This window comes from Cyprinodon tularosa, unplaced genomic scaffold, assembly GCF_016077235.1.
Source record: "Cyprinodon tularosa strain WSP-4 unplaced genomic scaffold, ASM1607723v1 ctg1330, whole genome shotgun sequence".
In the NCBI taxonomy this organism is placed as follows: domain Eukaryota; kingdom Metazoa; phylum Chordata; class Actinopteri; order Cyprinodontiformes; family Cyprinodontidae; genus Cyprinodon; species Cyprinodon tularosa.
This window is the reverse complement of record NW_024038149.1, coordinates 104,872-123,945: the sequence shown is the minus strand read 5'-3', so window position 1 is coordinate 123,945 and position 19,074 is coordinate 104,872. Positions and strand designations below refer to the sequence as shown.

Here is a 19,074-nt window from a genome sequence, read left to right as displayed (position 1 = left end):
CTGAAGATGAATATAATACCTGCTGTTTTCTGTAAGTAAACTGACTGCACACTGAAACAGAATCAACATGTCAATTAATTTAGCAAATTTAAGATTAATATGATTGGAACCTTTCTGTCTTTAAACTGGATGGTGCATTGCATAAGAAAACCCCGGCATTTCTTAGGATCCCCATTAAACCTGGGTGGATTGGGCAGATGGCACTTGGAAAACGTGGAGTGGACTGGAGCTTGGGAAGCTGGGAGCGGTGCAGCTTCAACGACAGGACCAGAGGTCTTTTGAAAGCAAATAAGGAATAAATCAGCTAAATCTGCTAAGCGCCTGTTCGTCTCTGCTTGTTGGTTACCCAGTTCTAAAAGAGTGTTGTCATGCTTCTGTATTGCAGTTTGTTGAAGATGAAGAGCTCTCTGGATTGATCTGCTGGGTCTTCGGTTTGGCCAGAGTGTTCTGTCATGATGGGTCTTACATTTTTTGCCCACATACAAAAACGCTCAGAGAGAGGATCAGAGTTAAACAGTTTATTTTTTCAGATACAAAAACAAGCTGACAGAAAACAGGTATCTCAGCTTGGGGGGTTCCAGCGACCAGGAAACCTGGAGCGACTGCACAAAGGAGAGAGTGACTTGGTGAGTTCAAGGTCTGTGGGAAAAAAGGCTGATGACTGAAACTCAGATTTTGCTTGGACTCACAGTTTGAGTTGGAGGAAGGTCTGGGGTTCCTGTTTGTGGAGGCCTAAGCTGGTTCATGGTGGAGGTGTCGTTGGAGGGTGGACAGGCAGACTTATTGAGGAACAGAGGAGCAGCGGAGCAGGCTGTCAACTGGGTTTCTGGAACAGGTAGGCCTTCTGATAAGGTGAGCAGTGAGACTCTCAGCACCATGAGAGGAATCCTTCCAGGAGGACCAGATTAATCTCAGAGGATATGTAGATTTCCCTAAACTGGCAAACACTCTGGCAACAAGGTGGTGACAGTCAGCTGCTTAAATACTCCTCAGAGGTGATGACCAATTAGCTGCAGGTGTGGGTAATTGAGACGAGAAAGGAACCCCTCCAGGACAGAAGTGAACCTTTGGCACCATCTGGTTAGTGAACAGTGAATCTGAAGAAGAACACAAAACTACCCCCACAAACTGGAACCACAACAGCTTCATTCTATCTCTATTCTTCTCTCTGCAGAATCTACGTTCTGCTCTCTCTACTTTTTCTCATTCTAGCTTTGCCTCGTCTGTTCCTGTTTGACTGTGACTCCATCCTGGAGAGAAATATCAGCTGTGCTGCTGCCAACAACATCTTGTTCATAGATTTTGGAGACCAGCCTGTTTTCCAGTGTAGTCCTGTTTCTATGACTGTGACTAACTGGATGAGCTCTCTTCATCCTCTGACATTAGATTAGATGAGATTCACTGCATGAAAAGTGGGATTTTCGTCAATATACGGCACTGTAGATTGTCGTGGAACTTCAGGTTAGCGGCAGTATACGGCAATTTGCAGGCTTTGCCGAAAACTCCCGTAAATTGTCAGAAATTGACGTGGAATTTCTTAGGCTGTGTTCCCCCCATGCCTCCCCCCCATGGAATTCTAGGGGAGGCTTTAACATGTAAATGAACATGCTGTGAGCTATACAAATGCAAACCAGGGTTGCAGGGGGGGTTTTATCCCCCCTGCAACCCTGGGTAAGAAAATCTCTGATACAAAGAGATCAGATATAGCCTCTTACATTTTAGCTTGAATTGATTTATTTAATTAAAGTATAGAGACCAAAACAGATCTTTAGCTGACAGAGCAATACATTTAGAGCAGTAATTATTTTTTTTTTAAATTTGCATTTAAGATAAAAAATAAAATGTTGTCTGTCAATATGCTCAATTCACAATTACTTAAGTGGAAAAGTTTCAAGAAATGATTCTGAGATGATTCACTTTATAACATGGCGCATTATCCTGTTGGAAGTAGCCATCAGAAGATTGGTACACTGTGGTAATAAGGACATAGGTCAGCATGCTAAATTGGTTTTAAGTGGCCCAAAGTGTGGCAATAAATATCCCCCAAATAGATGGTAGAAATAGATCAGGCTCAGTATAGCCTAATTATAGACTCTTACATTTTAGCTTGAATTGATTTATTTAATTAAAGTACGCTAGATTACTGTGTATGCAAATGTTATGTAAAAAAAATACACAAAATAATTTACTTCAAAAATTAGTTTTAATCAGAATCAGTTGGCTGTAATGGTTAATTTTTTTTTTAGATTTCCACTTTTTTTTTTTTTTTTGTTATTGAATATATAAGAAAACAATAACAATCTCAAATAACAAGTCAATAACAAATATTTCAATACAAGAAGAAATATCACAACTCCTGCTTCTGAAAAATAAAATTAAATGCACAGGCTGGAACAAAGTATAAAATAAAATAAAATAAATAAAAATAAATAAAATAATAATAGTAGTTAAAGTAAATTAATCAGTGGGGACTACCAACTGAAATTCTTCAATTAACTCAAACAATTTAATTGCATTTAAATTCTGCATCTTTCTCAGACATCTTTTGAAAAGGGAAAGTTCATTTTTGAGAGCAGAGATTGAGAGGGAGCATTTTGCATAGCGACATTTATGGATATAATACTTTGTTACAATTATTAGAATATTGATTAAAAATTCCAATTTTTTTTTCTTTAATGGATAAACCGAATTGAATGTTTTGCCAGGAAATAAAATCTAAATTTATTGTTTTAGAAGACAGAAAGGTTCGAAGTTGATCCCCAGTTTAATACTTCTTTACATTCATAAAAAAGATGTTTAGTTGTTTCCAATTGAGTTGTACAAAAGCCACAATTCTCAACATTAAACTTAAATCTCTCTCTTAAAAACTCATTTGAAGGATATATGTTATTTATTATTTTAAACTGTAATTCTTTATATTTAGGAGGAATTGGGAATTTCAAATAATTTGTCCTAATTTTGACTATCATAGATTTCTTAAAATTTTGTAAGAGAGCTGTGCTTTTTGTTCTTCCTGGGTACATATTATTTATAGAATATTGATTCAAAAACTTGTTGTTGCATTTATTATCTCTAATGTCCACCTGCTCAAATTCAATCTTATGGAGACAAACAATTGCAATTGCAAACAATTTATAGGTGCATTACCGCCACCTTCCAGAATGGAGCGACGCGAGCTCTTCTCGCGAGTCCTTCCGTATAACAATGACGTCGTATGTGATTGGAGGAGCCTGATGAGCCTTCGGCCCCATCGTCCAATCACGTGTGAGCTTTTGTGCACTACGACTTCTCGCGAGACCAGCTTATTAGCAGACATGTTTGTGTTGTGAACTTCATCTCCATTTACCGTGTTTGTATTTTGTTGTTACGTGAACAATGGCTGCACGACGTCTCGCGTTCAACTCGCCTCCAACTGCTCTTAGTCCACAACTTTCGGCCAGCCCGCAGAATGACGAGAAGAAACTGCTGATTGCTATCAGCGGACTGTCTCGTCAGCTTGCCCAACATACTGCCGACATGAATGAGCGCCTCATTCATGTCGGCAGTATGTTGGGCAAGTTCGATGCTACGAACTCGAGGAAGAGAAGACGGGTGCACAACGCCACGCTAGCGGTAAATATATGTTCGATTACTGGTAGCTATGCTAAAAGCAGCCTAGCTTAGCTAGGCAAGCTAAAGACAACCTAGCCTAGCTAGGTAAGCTAAAAGCAGCCTAGCCTAAAGCTTTATTAAAGTGTATTTTTTGTGATTCACAGGAAGCAATATGCCGTCTTAACAACTCGGAGACTAATTGCAGGCGCTATGAACCGGAGCAGGGGTAAGGTTTAAAGAATATGCTTTCATTCTGCGGTAAAAGGACATGGATACGGATAAATACCGACCATAGCTGTACTTTTTTTTTTTCACAGACTACAGTCGCCTCACAATGAGGCGGTGACCTCCTATTTGCTCGGATTTGCACGATGTTGATAAAGACGACATTGTGTGTAAGTGACTTGTTTTAATGTTTTCTCCTTCCTTGTTACTGTGACTTGCGTTTGATTTTTTTTTTATTCATACCACTCTCATTTAATTGTTTTCCAGCTGCCTGTAAGACGTATTATGAGACGGTATGCAGGAGCTTCAGATACACGCTGCTAGCCAGCACGCTGTGTGCGGAGGCTGCCAGGCTATCTGCTCGGAGTCGGGCCAGAAGAAAGAGGGTAAGACTTTATTTGGTGACTATTTTTCAGGTGCATTGATAGATGTGTTGTGTCCATATGCAGTGCGCTGATTCATTGTTTTTTTTTCAGCTGCTGAAGGTGAGGCAGAGTGTGCTGGCAGATGAGGAAGTGGAACTCTGGAAGTCCGCCACCGTCGACCTCATGTCCGACGAAGAAGATGGCGTCGTCGGCGTTGTCTCTGGATGGATTGTACAGTCGCCGCCATTTCGTAGGCCGGATCTCACTGAACTCTGTGTTAAGCTGCAGTCCCGGTTAGAAGCGATGCCGAAGTACAGGGCCACGCACAGTATGCGTCTGCACATCGGACCTGCCTCGGAGGGAATGCTGCCAGTTACCTCCAACCCCGAGGAAGTTCACGGACTTTTAATTTTTAGAAACGCATGTGTTTGGATACGCGTTGTATATAGTTGTGTGTGTTTTAATAAAGCTCTTTCTTTGCATAAACAGCTTCCTGGCAAATCTTCATTTCCTGTATAAATTCATTCATGTCCTTGATGGTAGCATAATAATTGTGTAGTAGTGTAGGATAACATAAATACACAGCATATGAATGAACAAATATATGAATGAATAAATATATGAATATATATATATATATATATATATATGAATGAATAAATATATATATGTAAATATATATATATATATGCCAACCAATCACGAGCGACTTTACTTGTTTAAAAGGAAGTGGTTCCGTCCAATACTCAGTAAGAAAATTAAAGCCTGGCGTGGCCACGTGTGGTTTTGCTGCCAATCACGAGCGATTTCACTTGTTTGAGAATAGTGGTTTCAGCCAATACTGAGAAGTTTATTCAAGCCAGACCTGGCCAGCCGCGCGGGTTTGCTGCATTCATATGCTAATTAGGGCCATTAGTACAGCTGATCGCTCTCCACATACGTCACGGTACGTTTCCGACAATTTGTGGCACGACAAACGCGGACAAGCACGGGTTGCAAATTGTCGGAAACTGACGAAAATCAGGCAGATCTGCGGGAGTTTACGGGGGTTTACGGGGACGAAAATCTCACTTTTCATGCAGTGATTAGATTAGATTCAACTTTATTGTCATTACACAAGTACAGGTACAAGACAACGAAATGCAGTTTAGGTCTAACCAGAAGTGCAATAGCAGCAAGTGCAGGATAAATAATGGTTCTATAAATACAGGACATGGGTTCTACTGATTAAGTATAGAGATGAATACCATTTAAACTGAATCTTACTAGTAGATGAATATAATATATAGATAACTAGAGTTCTAAACTAAATTTACAGCTGGATATGTACCGAATATAATGTACAGGTGGATATTACTATAAAAAGGGTTTTTACAGTTATGTACAATAGCATATATACAGATGTTATAGCAGATATACAGTTTCTGTTGGGATCCTCAGGCTTGCCCACCAGAGGGCGCCGAGGATCCTCTTCTGCTCTCTTTGTTTTTCCCTTAGGTTTGGAGTTACTGTGGGGATCTGGAGATTACCATCTGTCTCCAGCAGGATGCGCTGTGGGTCTTCTGGAGCTGGAACCTTCCTGCACACCTGTTCCTAATCCTCTCATTAGAAGACCTCTCCTTTATAAGCCACTGCCTGACCTTGATCCCACGCCGCAGTGTTGATCTTAGTTGGAATCCTGTCTCTTCGTGAAAGCTGTGGACGAGCTTAACCTCCTGTCTCCTCGTGAAAGCTCTGGATGAGCTTAACCTCCTGTCACCTCGTGAAGCTCTGGATGAGCTTAACCTCCTGTCTCCTCGTGAAGCTCTGGATGAGCTTAACCTCCTGTCTCCTTGTGAAGCCCAGGAAGAACTGTCTCTCTGGTAACCTGTCTCTGGCCTGCAGCTCTGGGTGAGTTGCATCACAGGGAACCAGTTTCAAGCCTAAAGCTCTAGGAGAGCTAACCAGCTAATCTGCCCTGGTGAGCCACCCCAAGAATCCTACATGGATGAAACCTGAAGACTTCCTTGAGGAGTTTCCCCAGAGGTTCCCGTGTGGGTTACCCCCAGTTGTTCTCTGTGTTGAGCTGGAAGCTCAGATCCCACTTAGCCTTGCTAAGCACACAGCTAGAAGCTTAGCCCCCTCAGGATCTCAGAGTACCAGCCATCCTCCGTTCCCTGCACTTACCCCAGTGAACCAGCCCCCAGACTGAACTGTTTCTGTATACTTACTACGTGCTTGTGTTAAAATAAACTCTTTGGACTTTTTACCAGCGTTCTCCGTGTGTGTTCTGCATCTTGGGCTTACTCTCTGTGACACCCATCATGACAGAACACTGCGGCCAAACACAAAGCCCAGCAGATCACCCCCGTCGTAGCTCTGAGAAACAGGACGCTCCTACTCCTGATCACACTCAGTCCCTCCGTGAGTTAAAATCCCGGTTTGACTCTAAGAAAACAATCGTTTCAAGATCCCACAGGCTTCGTGGGAATCGTAAGATGGCGCCTGTTCAACTTCCGGTTCCGGGTCCGTCACTTCCCAGTCAAGATGATAACCCTCCTTTCTGGTCAGAGTACAGCCCGTCGTTTTTGTCACCCGGTCCTTCTCTGCTTGAGAGATTTTCAGGCAATCCACGTAAGCTAAAAACATTTCTTTTTCAGTGTCGGTTATTTTTTCAATTCTTTGAGTCTGATTTCCTGTACGATAGGGATAGGATAGCTTTTGTTATTTCTTTTCTGTCCGGTGAAGCCCTTGAATGGGCGGAGACCAGATCTAGTTCTCACTATTATTTTGATACGTTCATCCAGGAGTTTGAAAGGACTTTTAATCAGGTCACAAATAAATCCTGGTTTTCAAGGGGACTTTGGGAATCCAAACAGGGAAATAGATCAGTAGCCAAGTTTTCTTCTGAGTTCCAGGAAAAAGCAGACGTTTCCGGGTGGAACGAGTCTGCACTTAAGACTGCGTTTCTCCAAGCATTAAATGAACCTATCAGAAACGAATTAACCTTTTATGTTGAGCCAGATAACCTTGTGGACCTTATAGAGCTTGCAGTCGGGCTAGATATAGAACTTCAAACTAGACCCAGAACCTTACAGCCTCAGTTTAAGGATTCCAGTTCCTTTCCGCGCCAGGTTAGTTTCTCCTCACATATACTCGACCCTCACTTAGCTCCTTCTGTCAGAGGATTAAAATTTGACCCACAAGTTAAGGTTCAAACTACTAGAGTTCCCCGTCAGCTTGATCCGACACCTGCACCCGTCACCGTTGTCACTAGACCTGTTCCCTCATCCGAAAATCTAGCCCCCCACATCCATGAGTCAGATCTATGGAATTATTTCTATGGGGATAGAGAGGATATCTACCCTTTCGAGCCACCACATTCAGCTCCACGCCAGCCTGAACCAGTTAGTTTTAAGCCAGATCCCATGCCTGACTCTTTAGCCTAAGATCCAGTAATTCTTTCCGGTATTCATATTTTTCAACTGGTTAATTTATCACCAGATTCAATCAATAAACCGGTTAGCCTAGCTCCTAAAACCCCTCGGCGTAGGAAACGGCGTCGCCCTAAATCAGCTCTGTGCCGTCTAGAGACCTCTGGGTCAGCTCTGTGCCGTCTTGAGACCCCTGAGTCAGCTCTGTGTCATCCAGAGACTCCTGACCCTGCCCTGTGCCGTCCAGAGACCCCTGAGCCTATCCTGTGCTGTCTTGAGACCCCTGAGCTAAGGGTTAGAATGTCTTCAGAAAGTGGAGTTAGAGAAAACATGCCTCCAAGAGTCCCTCAGCAGAGGCCACTAATCATCAAGAGCTCTCTACAGACGCCTCAAGCCACCTCAGAGACTGAACTTGAGCCTTCATGGATGTTCCCTCCAGTTCCAGAGGTGGAATCTCAGTCGGTGGTCCCACCTGCTCCTGAGGGTGAATCACAGTCGGTGGTGTCACCTGCTCCTGAGGCTGAACCGCAATCAGTGGTCCCTCCTGCTCCTGAGGGTGAACCACAGTCGGTGGTGTCACCTGCCCCTGAGGCTGAACCACAGTCGGTGGTGTCCCCTGTTCCAGACCCGGAGCCGCAATCGGCGAGCTCCCCTGTTCCAGACCCGGAGCCGCAATCGGCGGGCTCCTCTGTTCCGGTCCAGGAGCCGCAATCGGCGGGCTCCCCTGTTCCTGATCGGGAGCCGCAATCGGCGGGCTCCCCTGTTCCTGATAGGGAGCCGCAATCGGCGGGCTCCCCTGTTCCTGATCGGGAGCCGCAATCGGCGGGCTCCCCTGTTCCTGATCGGGAGCCGCAATCGGCGAGCTCCCCTGTTCCTGCTCCAGAGCCGCAATCGGCGGGCTCCCCTGCTCCAGAGCCGCAATTGGCGGGCTCACCTGCTCCAGAGCCGCAATCGGTGGGCTCTCCAGTTCCTGACCCGGAGCCGCAATTGGCGGGCTCCTCGGTTCCAGACCCTGTTCCAGAGCCGCAGTCGGCGGCCTCTCCAGAGCCTCCTTCAGAGCCGCAGTCGGCGGCCTCTCCAGAGCCTCCTTCAGAGCCGCAGTCAGCGGCCTCTCCAGAGCCTCCTCCAGAGCCGCACTCGGCAGTCTCCTCAGAGCCTCCTCCTGAACCGCAGTTGGCGGTCGCTACAGAGCCTGAGCGGCCGAGGAGGGGACGGGGTACCCCGAGGGGGTACCTGCTGAAGTTTGGGTGTCTTCCTCCTGAGAAGGTTCTTCGCCTTCGGCCCCGCGGCAGACCTCCAGAGCGTCAGCTTCACCTCCGGCCCCTTGGTGGATCTCCTGAGCGTCAGCTTCGCCTCCGGTCCCGCGGCAGAACCCCGGATCATCATCTTCATCGCAGACCCCGTGGCAGACCCCCAGAGTGTCAGCGTCGCCTTCGAGCCCGCTGCTGGCTACCTAAGACTCTGCTCCGTTGCCGGATCATAGGCCGGCCTCCTGAACCTCTGCCATGCCTCCGGCCTGGCGGTGGTCCTCCTAAGACGCTGTTTCGTTCCCAGCCCCGTGGTCGGCCTCCTGAGCAGCTTCTACGCCTCCGCTGCCGGCCTCTCGGCAGGCTACCTGAGACTGTGTCCTGCTACCGGCCCCATGGCAGCCCTCCTGGGACTGTGTCCTGCTGCCGGTCCCTCGGCCTGCCACCTGAGACTTTGCCCAAGAAAGTTTTTGGGTCTTCTTTTGTTTTCGTCCACCATAAGTGGATCGCTTTTTGTTCTGGACTCTGGTTTTGTTTTCTGCCCTCCTGGCCTGTTTCCACCTTCGCCCACCCTGGGTGGGTTGTTTTTTGTTTGTTGGACCTCCTTTTCTGTTGGTTCTGGCCCTCCTCGCCCTAGTGCCCCCTCCGCCCACCCTGAGTGGGTTGTTTTTTGGACTTTTTTTTCAGGGGGCGTCTGGAATCCGCCCTTGAGGGGGGGGCTCTGTTGGGATCCTCAGGCTTGCCCACCAGAGGGCGCAGAGGATCCTCTTCTGCTCTCTTTGTTTTTCCCTTAGGTTTGGAGTTACTGTGGGGATCTGGAGATTACCCTCTGTCTCCAGCAGGATGCGCTGTGGGTCTTCTGGAGCTGGAACCTTCCTGCACACCTGTTCCTAATCCTCTCATTAGAAGACCTCTCCTTTATAAGCCACTGCCTGACCTTGATCCCACGCCGCAGTGTTGATCTTAGTTGGAATCCTGTCTCTTCGTGAAAGCTGTGGATGAGCTTAACCTCCTGTCTCCTCGTGAAAGCTCTGGATGAGCTTAACCTCCTGTCTCCTCGTGAAGCCCAGGAAGAACTGTCTCTCTGGTAACCTGTCTATGGCCTGCAGCTCTGGGAGAGTTGCATCACAGGGAACCAGTTTCAAGCCTAAAGCTCTAGGAGAGCTAACCAGCTAATCTGCCCTGGTGAGCCAACCCAAGACCCAAACTCCGTGTGTGTTCTGCATCTTGGGCTTACTCTCTGTGACACCCATCATGACAGTTTCACTATAAAATTAATTAATACAGTTTGGACAGAAGCTATCTAAATTAAAGTGCAGTGGAAGGTAATTGCATATTAGAGTTAAAGTACGTTATTGCAGATGTAAATGTAAACAATTGGTGCTGTGAATAAACAGTTGGAAGTGCAAATATAGGCAGTCGGCAGTGCAAATCAATATTCGGTCAAAGTGAGTAGTGCAAGATGCGTGTAAACAGTTGTTACAATAGTAAAAGGTGAACATTACCGTCTTATAAAACAACAGAATAGCAAAATTGTGGTAGGTGTGAGGAAGGAGAGTAGAGTCCATCAGTGAGGGTTAGAGTTCAGTAAAGGGACAGCTCTCGGGAAAAAGCTGTTCTTTAGTCTGCTGGTTCTGGACCGAAGGCACCTGAAACGCCTGTCGGAGGGTAGGAGAGAAAACAGAAGACATGGGAGCTGGCTCAGAGCTCGTCTGCCTGGCTGTCTGTTTCCTGGACTGGGCCGCCTTTTACAGCTGCTTTTGTATCTCTGTCTGCTTCTGTCCCCTTGAACCCCAGTGGGCCTCAGCAGATGACTGCCTGTTTCTGCTGGAGGTTTCTTCCTGTTCAAAGGGAGTTTTTCCTCTCCACTGTCGCTACAAGCATGCTTAGTTTGAGGGATTGCTGAAGAGTCAATGAGTTTATGCAATTAACTGGTTTTCCCTAGATACAGTAGAAAACTTTGAATCAATCTGACAGTATGATCTGGTGAACTGGAAAGTGCCTTGAGATGACATGTGTTGTGAATTGGCACTATACAAATGAACTGAACTTAAAAATAATCAGAGAGAAATATTCAGAAGTATCACCAAGGAGAGGTGGATTATTATCAAATTAATTTTATGTGTATCTGATCTCATGTATTTCATCCCCTATTTATTGGATTCGAAAATAATACTTTTTTGAGGAATTTCCCAAAGCCTGAATTACAAATGGCACCTCTATTTTATTATTAGAATAGAAGAGTATAAAATGAGGAATGTCTTCACTATAGATCATTGCAGTGTCTCCAAACTACAATGTAAGATACATAGATAACCTCAACTAGTTCACACTGCAACTCTTACTTTGGGAAAATGTGCTAAACTCTATTTTTTGAGATTTTTTCATCATTATTACAAGCAGGCCAGGTGTGCAATCTCTGCAACAGGAACCACAGCACTGAGCGTTGTGTGCACTGCACAAAGTATACCTGTCACAAACAGTGTTGGGCACGTTACTTTGAAAAAGTAATTAGTTATAGTTACTAGTTACTTCTCCCAAAAAGTAACTGAGTTACTAACTGAGTTACTCCACAATAAAAGTAACTAGTTACTAGTAAAAGTAACTATTGCGTTACTTTTGCGTTTCTCGCCCCCGTAACCCTCACCACCCAGCCCCCACCTTCTCGCAGTGTGTTTTAAAAGCCAGCTGAATAGAGCGGACGACAACGACAAGAACCTGCAGAGAGTTTAGCATTTATTGCAACTCAACGTAAATGACGTCAGGGGGGAATGCGATGTGAAGTTTTTTAACAGGGCATTCAGATCTGGATATCATTTTGCACAACACTACTTAATATCTGAAAAACTCAGTTTTTCTCTTTCACCTATTCCCAAAAATTATAACAGTTACATGATAAATATCTTTACCTACTGAGCAAAAAACTCAGACTAACATTTCAATTCGATCTCCACATCATAAAATGAAAACAGCATTTGAAAAAGGAAATCAGGTTTTATTTCTTACTGCTTGAAATACTACAAAAAATTCAAATGGGAGTCGACAGCACAAAAAATGCGGAAGTGACACAAACTCACTTTAGTTCTATAATTTAAGTAAAAGTCAAAAGAAAACATGGGACTTCCTAAACAGATTAGGAAATTCATCAGAAGATTCATGAATGACATGACCATGAATGAATGATTCATGAATGACAGGATGAAAAATAGGAGCAGTTAGAGGAGGAGCAGCGCTGGAAAAAACAGTTTTAGTCACTTTACAGAAATGAAACATAAAGGCTGAGAATAAAAGCAGAGCTTCAGTCCAGACTAGTTTCTCCGTCTCTGTCAGAGTTTCTTCTGTCTTCCTCATCAACCAACTCAAACAGCGGTGAATACAGCTGATAATATTCACTGTGTTTCTACCAGCAGCATCAACAGCAAACTGGAAGATGTTAATCAGCAGAAAACTGGGAAAAATAATGATTGCTTTCAGAAATATACAGATTTCACTTTAATCCAACCGCTTTTGGAATTTACTTAATCCTATTTAGTTACTGCAACACATTTGATTTACGTCTTACCCTGCTAACACAAAACAAAATCTTTGATTAAGATTATATTAAAATGGATGAGTGTAAAGCAGGGTGCTAGCTTCCTCAGAAGGCTGCAAAGTCTCTGGTTTGAATCCCAGACGGGCCTTTAACCCCAGAAAGCTGCTGGTTCTGTGGAGAGGCAGCCCACGGCTCCCTGAGGGACGGGTTAAATGCAGACAATAAATCTCACTGATATGAACAAAGGCATAAATAATAATGATAAATAAATTTCACCACAACCATCAACTGTTTTAACAGTAACTTTGATCTCATCAGTGATAGATGTGCTGGTTTTGGGATTCTGGGCTGAACCACAGATTCTGTTTTTAGAAACAGAAACTTACCTGCTGACTTCATTTCACCAGGTGAGCTGGTCTATAGAGCCCCCTCCTGGATGAACAGGGAACTTTTTTTTTAACAAATTAGAATAAAATGAAGCTGAATCTGATCATTTGTTTAGTTGATCATCAGTTGTTCCAGTTTTATAGTGAGCTCAGTTCTGATGAGTTAAAGAAACATGTTTTATGTCTCCTGCATGAATCTGTGTGTTTCAAAGGTAATGGGAGGAGCAGCACTGAGTTTAAAACGTCACTTTGCAGAAATGAAAGTGAAAGTTTGTCAGAATAAAGCCTGAGCTGCCATAGAAAAACACGTCCCTGTTCCTCCTGAAGACGAACTAAGTTCATCTTTTCCTTTCCAACAACAGACTCTGATTCTGGTGAGTGAAGCAGAAAACAGTTTAAATGAGTTTCTACTAACAGCTTTTAAAGGGGTCATAGAATGATTCTATAGGGTATCTGGTCCTTAAGGTCTCTGAATAGGGTGTGTAACATTGGTTGGGCTGAAAATGACATAGTTGCTGTGCTTTGAGCCCTAATACAAGCCTGATAAAATCACTGGAATGAAAAGGTTTTCCTCCTTTTATGGTATGCTCATGAATATGTAGATGAGCTGTGCGCTGATTGGTTGGTTTACAACGAGCAAAGCTTCTGAGCAAAGACGCATCATAGCAACAAGCACTCACTGAAACATCAAATTGTTGATAGGGTAGGGTGACCAGACGTTTTCCTGGACATATCCTACTTTTCATACCTAAAAAAATATCCAGGGGGAATTTCAACCTGAGTTTATATGAACTCGGGGCTTTGATTCGATTCCCCCGTTTTATGTTGGAAGTTCAGAATTGTGAGATTTGCAGAGAAAGGAGGTGTTGATGGGTTTTGAACTTCTCTGTACGTCCATTTCACCCACTGAACTATCGTTATTTATCTATGACGATGGAAACTCGGTTTTGCATTCTATGGCCCCTTTAAGGACAAACAGGAAGCTGGAGAAATTTCTTCAGGACTCAGAATAAATCTGTAGTAAATTGGAGGAAATGACTATAAGATTACTGCGATGGACTGGCGACCTGTCCAGGGTGTTCCCCGCCTCTCGCCCGTGGATAGCTGGAGATAGGCACCAGCACCCCTCGTGACCCCACTCAGGATAAAGCATGTCAGATAATGGATGGATGGATTGACTATAAGATTAAATGATTATAAGGAACTGGAACATTTAGCAACTTTAACTAAAGAGTTTAAACTGTTTATTCTGTCCTCAGAGTTCAGACATGTCTTCTAGCAGCAACCTGCGGTCTGAGGATCAGTTCCTGTGCTCCATCTGTCTGGATGTCTTCACTGATCCAGTCAGCACACCATGTGGACACAACTTCTGCAAAGCCTGCATCACTCAGCACTGGGATGGAAATGTTCTCTACAATTGTCCTCTGTGCAAAGAACATTTCACCTCTAGACCTCAGCTGAAGGTCAACACCTTCATCAAAGAGATGGTTTCTCAGTTCAGACGTGAAGCTCAGCAGGAAGCCATCAGCAGCAGCAGCTCAGAGCAACAAGCTGCCAAACCAGGAGAAGTTCCCTGTGACGTCTGCACTGGAACCAAACTGAAGGCCCTGAAGTCCTGCCTGGTGTGTCTCCTCTCCTACTGTCAGACTCACCTGGAGCCTCATCTGACAGCTCCACGTCTGAAGAAACATCAGCTGATGGAGCCTGTGGAGAACCTGGAGGACAGGATGTGTCTGCAGCACGATAAACCTCTGGAGCTGTTCTGTAGAACCGACCAGACATGTGTCTGTTCGCTCTGTCCTGTTTTGGACCATAAGAACCACGAGTTTGTTCCTCTGAGAGAAGAAACTGAAGGAAAGAAGGCAGAGCTGAGGAAGACAGAGGATGAAGTTCAGAAGATGATCCAGAACAGACGAGTGAAGATTCAGGAGATCAAAGAGTCGGTGAAGATCAGTAAAGATGCTGCAGACAGAGAGAAAGCAGAAGGTGTTGAGGTCTTCACTGCTCTGAAGGAGTCTGCTGAGAGAGGCCTGAAGGAGCTCATCAAGGAGATCGAAGACAAACAGAAAACTGCAGAGAAACAGGCTGAAGACTTCATCAAAGATCTGGAACAGGAAATCTCTGAGCTGATGAAGAGGAGCTCTGAGGTGAAGCAGCTCTCCCAGTCTGAAGACCACCTCCACCTCCTCCAAAGCTTCTCCTCCCTGAAAGCTGCTCCACCCACCAAGAACTGGACAGAGGTCAGAGTCCGTCCACCATCATATGAGGGGACTGTGGTGAGAGCTGTGACTCAGCTGGAGGAGAAGATCAGGGAGAAGATGAAGAAGATGATGAAGGCTGAGATGAAGAGGGTCCAGCAGTCTGCAGTGGATGTGACTCTGGATCCTGATACAGCTCATCCTGACCTCATCCTGTCTGATGATGGAAAACAGGTGAAAGCTGGAGATGTAGAGAAAGATCTACCAGACAATCCAGAGAGATTTTCTTGGTGTGCTAATGTTTTAGGACGTCAGAGTTTCTCTTCAGGCAGATTTTACTTTGAGGTTCAGGTTAAAGGAAAGACTGACTGGGATTTAGGAGTGGCCAGAGAGTCCATCAACAGGAAGGGGAAGATCAAACTGAGACCTCAGAATGGTTACTGGACTATTTGGTTGAGGAATAGCAATGAGTACAAAGCTCTTGCTGGTCCTCCAGTCCGTCTCCATCTCCATCCTGGTCCTGAGAAGGTGGGGGTGTTTGTGGATTATGAGGAGGGTCTGGTCTCCTTCTATGATGTAGATGCTGCAGCTCTGATCTACTCCTTTACTGGCTGCTGCTTCACTCAGAAACTCTACCCATTCTTCGGTCCCTGTAAGAATGATGAAGGTAAAAACTCTGCTCCTCTGATCATCTGTCCTGTTAATCAGGCTGATGGTTGATCTGATGAAGCTCCATGAAGAATAAATCTGTTGGTGAAGAACCTCCAACCTGAGTGACTCTGTAGTAAAATCCTAATGTGTCTGATTCCTCTCTGCTATTCATGCATCATCTCCAAGCTCAGCTCCAGACCCTCAGATCTTCCATCCATCCATCACTTCCTTCATGCTTCATTTATTTCAGGTGTTTCTGATCAGAGACATTAAACAAAGTCAGATTCAGGAAGTAGCAGCAGCTTCCTGTCCACAGCTCCTCTAGTTTACAGGCCCAGTCTGTGGTTTGGCTTTAAAACTGAAAACTAGAAACAAACTGTTTAAAACTAACAGAGAAAAAGACTGAAGGAAAAACCCAGATAGATAATGACAGCAGATAAACAGCAACGGCTGCAACATGATGTGGTAAAGAGGCCCAGCTGTCATTTTTCAAACTGGGACCATTAAAAGTGGGCTTTGGTTCCAGGTTCTTGACCAGAACCATGGTTCTCCTGCATCATTTTATAGTTTTCTCCTCTTTACTGGAGCTGAACTCAACTGTTGGTCGGATCATTGACCAGAAGGGAATAAAAGGAGACTCATCTGGGATTGATTGATTGTTTTCCTCTTGATGTTTTCATGTTTCAGTTTATTGGTTCAATTTTATTGAAGTTGGGGTTTGATTTGTTTTCATTTGATGCTCAGATTAAAACTGTTTAACTGGAGAAACTGTAAAACCTAATAATGGCATCTATGTTTGGTTGGGAACGATTAAAATCATTCAGAAAACTCTGTTCTGTTCTGCTTTGTTTTTGCTTAGAAGAAAACTGGTCATGAAGCTGCATCATGGTCTGAAAAATGGACCAACTGGATGTAAAAAGACCTCATTGATCTGGAAAAACTGCAGGAGATGTTTTTATGAAACATGTTTTATCTTTAAGTTGGGTTAAAGTTCAGCATCTCGTCTCTCCATGGATCAAAATGAGCCTTTCCTCTTCTCTGACACATATCTGCACTTCACTGATTTCTACAGAAGGAATCATTTCCTGAACCTCCTGAATTGGACCTCATCTCTCCCACAGAACAGCTCCAATCAGCCCTAAATGTTCCCAGACACTTTGCAGAGGTCTGCACATTTTACAGTATTTTAAATGTTTTTCTTTTTTTTTTGGTAATCATTCTTTTATTCCTTTTATTTTATCTGTTGGTTTAACAGATTATCCCTCAAAGACACAAATCATCTCAACAGCATAGTTACAGTCTGTAATAAGAGAGCAGGAGTCCAGATGTCAGACCTGAGCTCTGACTGGGAGAAGAGAGTCCTTCAGAAAAATAAATCCATCCTAAACCAGCCTAACCATGTTCTCAGAGTTTAGTTTATGTCATCTCCCTCACAACAGCACTATGTTGTTCCCAAACAGAAAACTCAAACTCCTTTAGTCTCTCAGACATGCGGCTTTCAAACGTTAGACCAATAACCAAAGATGTTGCTATTGTTTTAATAAACTTATTTAATCTTTATTTTTTTTTATCAGTGGCACTAACGATGCTTCTGGAAGGTGGTTGAATGAGATTGTATAATTTTTCCTTGATTGTTTCCTATTTACCAAAGAGGTGCAAACTGAATTTGGCATGAATGATGTTGATTGATTGTTTGATTTAATTGATTGGTTGATTGATTGATGATTTATTTATTTATTAATTGAATGATTGATTGTCAATCTGTTGTCAACCTGGAATCTCTGCTCCTGCTGTCCATGGTGCTGATCAGTCTGTTTCACCTCATTTTGAACGGAATGAATGAGTATTGAAATATGCTGAAATAAAATAATCTCACATTTAATTGTGAATTATTTAAAAGCTTTCAATTTCTAATATAGTAAAAAAAAAATCAGTATGATTTTAAGGTAATTCACAGAGAAATGACCACATCTTTTTGCTTCTCTGTTACAGGGTGATCTATTTTCTTAGATGTTTTAAAAAAACTAAACTGCATTGATACAGAAAGACATCAATATTGTGATCTGGTTTGAGATGGAATTTGAACAAGACAAAGAGGTAGAACGGTGTGTGAGGCCCTCTAGTGGAGGTTCTGGAGTAGTTCAGGTTCTTGTACAGAGTTCTGGTGTTTCCTGTCACTGTGGGCCTCAGAGCACAGTAGTACACAGCAGAGTCTGACAGACGGAGATCCTGGATCGTCAGATTAAACGCTGAGTTCTTGACCTCTGCTTGAAATTTGTTTTTGCTGAATTCAGGAGCGTTATCTCCCTCTGATGAAACTCGTTTCAGCATGTACTGTGGGAAGCTGTTTTCTTTTTGTTTATACCAGAACAATGTTGATGTTACACTGCTTTTATAAGAACATCCCAGAGTCACTGATTCTCCTTCAGCAGCAGCAACATGTCCTTCTGTCTGCGTCACTGAGTCTCCTTTACACTCTGAGGAAGAACAGAACATGCAGAGGAAGAGATGAATCAATAAAGATGATTGATTAAAGGAGAACAATCAGCAGCTTTAAAGACTTCTATTCCATGTAGAATAGATGTCATTTTCTCTGATCATTGTCACTTTGAACCATATCAGGTGTTTCTACAAGGTAACAAATGGCAGCAGAAATGATCTGCTCTGATTTTCTGTAGAATGAACATTAAAGCTCTTCATGTAGAGCTCAGGAATGTGTTCAAGTGTTTGAAGAGGAAACACGTTGAGCTTTCTATCTTACCAAAGAAAAGAGCAGCTAGAATAATCCACAGCCAATGTTCCATCTGTCCAACAAGGTTTAAATCAGCAGGAGAAACTAGCTGATGTTCAACATTCAGTCTGACTATTGTTCTCTTCACAGCAACACTTATTATTGACACAATGCTGGAACACAGAGCACAAGGAGAGCTCCGCCTACTGGATGATGGCGCCCTCTAGCGGAGCTATAAGTTTACGTTAAAGAATAGAGAATATAGCCTTCTAGCAACTAGTAAGTGGGACAAAAAAAATGCTTTCAGCTCCATTTTAGAGTGATGACAAACAGAGGAAACATGTCACAGAGATGCAGTGACATCATCTTCCTCACTTTATCTGTTCTGTCTGCTTTGGTTCTTGAATTCCTCTGACAGTTGGGATCTTTCTCTGCTCTGATCTCAGACTGTTTCTCCTCTAAGACCTGGGAGGGATAATTCTTGTCATTTAAGTAGAGTTTTGTCAAAATATTTGAATTATTAACTTTAGGGTACTTGTCCATGAATTATAAATAGCTATTCCTACTTATATTATAATGGTTTTGTTGTGAGGCAACCAAAAGAGGACCCAAATGCAAGACTCAACTGGGGAAAATAAAATCAATGATCCTATAATACAGACCAGAGTCAGCAAACTGAGTTGGAGAAATATCATGTAAAATATCCACAAAACAGAGGTAGATCAAAAACAAGCT

At 43.5% G+C, this 19,074-nt stretch overlaps 1 protein-coding gene and 1 gene segment (V, D, J or C); one reads left to right on the top strand and one right to left on the bottom strand.

The window, feature by feature from the left end:
- Window positions 1–12,113: 12,113 nt before the first annotated feature.
- On the top strand, window positions 12,114–16,436 carry LOC119778432 (E3 ubiquitin-protein ligase TRIM21-like). Of its 2 annotated transcripts, XM_038277653.1 has the most exons (3): window positions 12,114–12,210; window positions 12,972–13,133; window positions 14,019–16,436. In XM_038277653.1, exon 3 carries the CDS (start codon window positions 14,028–14,030, stop codon window positions 15,675–15,677), a length of 1,650 nt encoding a protein of 549 aa, XP_038133581.1. In that variant the 5' UTR covers window positions 12,114–12,210; window positions 12,972–13,133; window positions 14,019–14,027; the 3' UTR covers window positions 15,678–16,436. The 2 variants fall into 2 exon arrangements, with proteins under 2 accessions (XP_038133581.1, XP_038133582.1); XM_038277654.1 differs by lacking the exon at window positions 12,972–13,133 and having other exon boundaries at window positions 12,119–12,210.
- A 465-nt stretch (window positions 16,437–16,901) lies between these two features.
- LOC119778444 lies at window positions 16,902–18,513 on the bottom strand. The segment is given in 3 exon segments: window positions 16,902–16,908; window positions 17,650–18,085; window positions 18,370–18,513. Coding segments are annotated over 3 exon segments (486 nt in total).
- Between the last annotated feature and the right edge of the window lie 561 nt (window positions 18,514–19,074).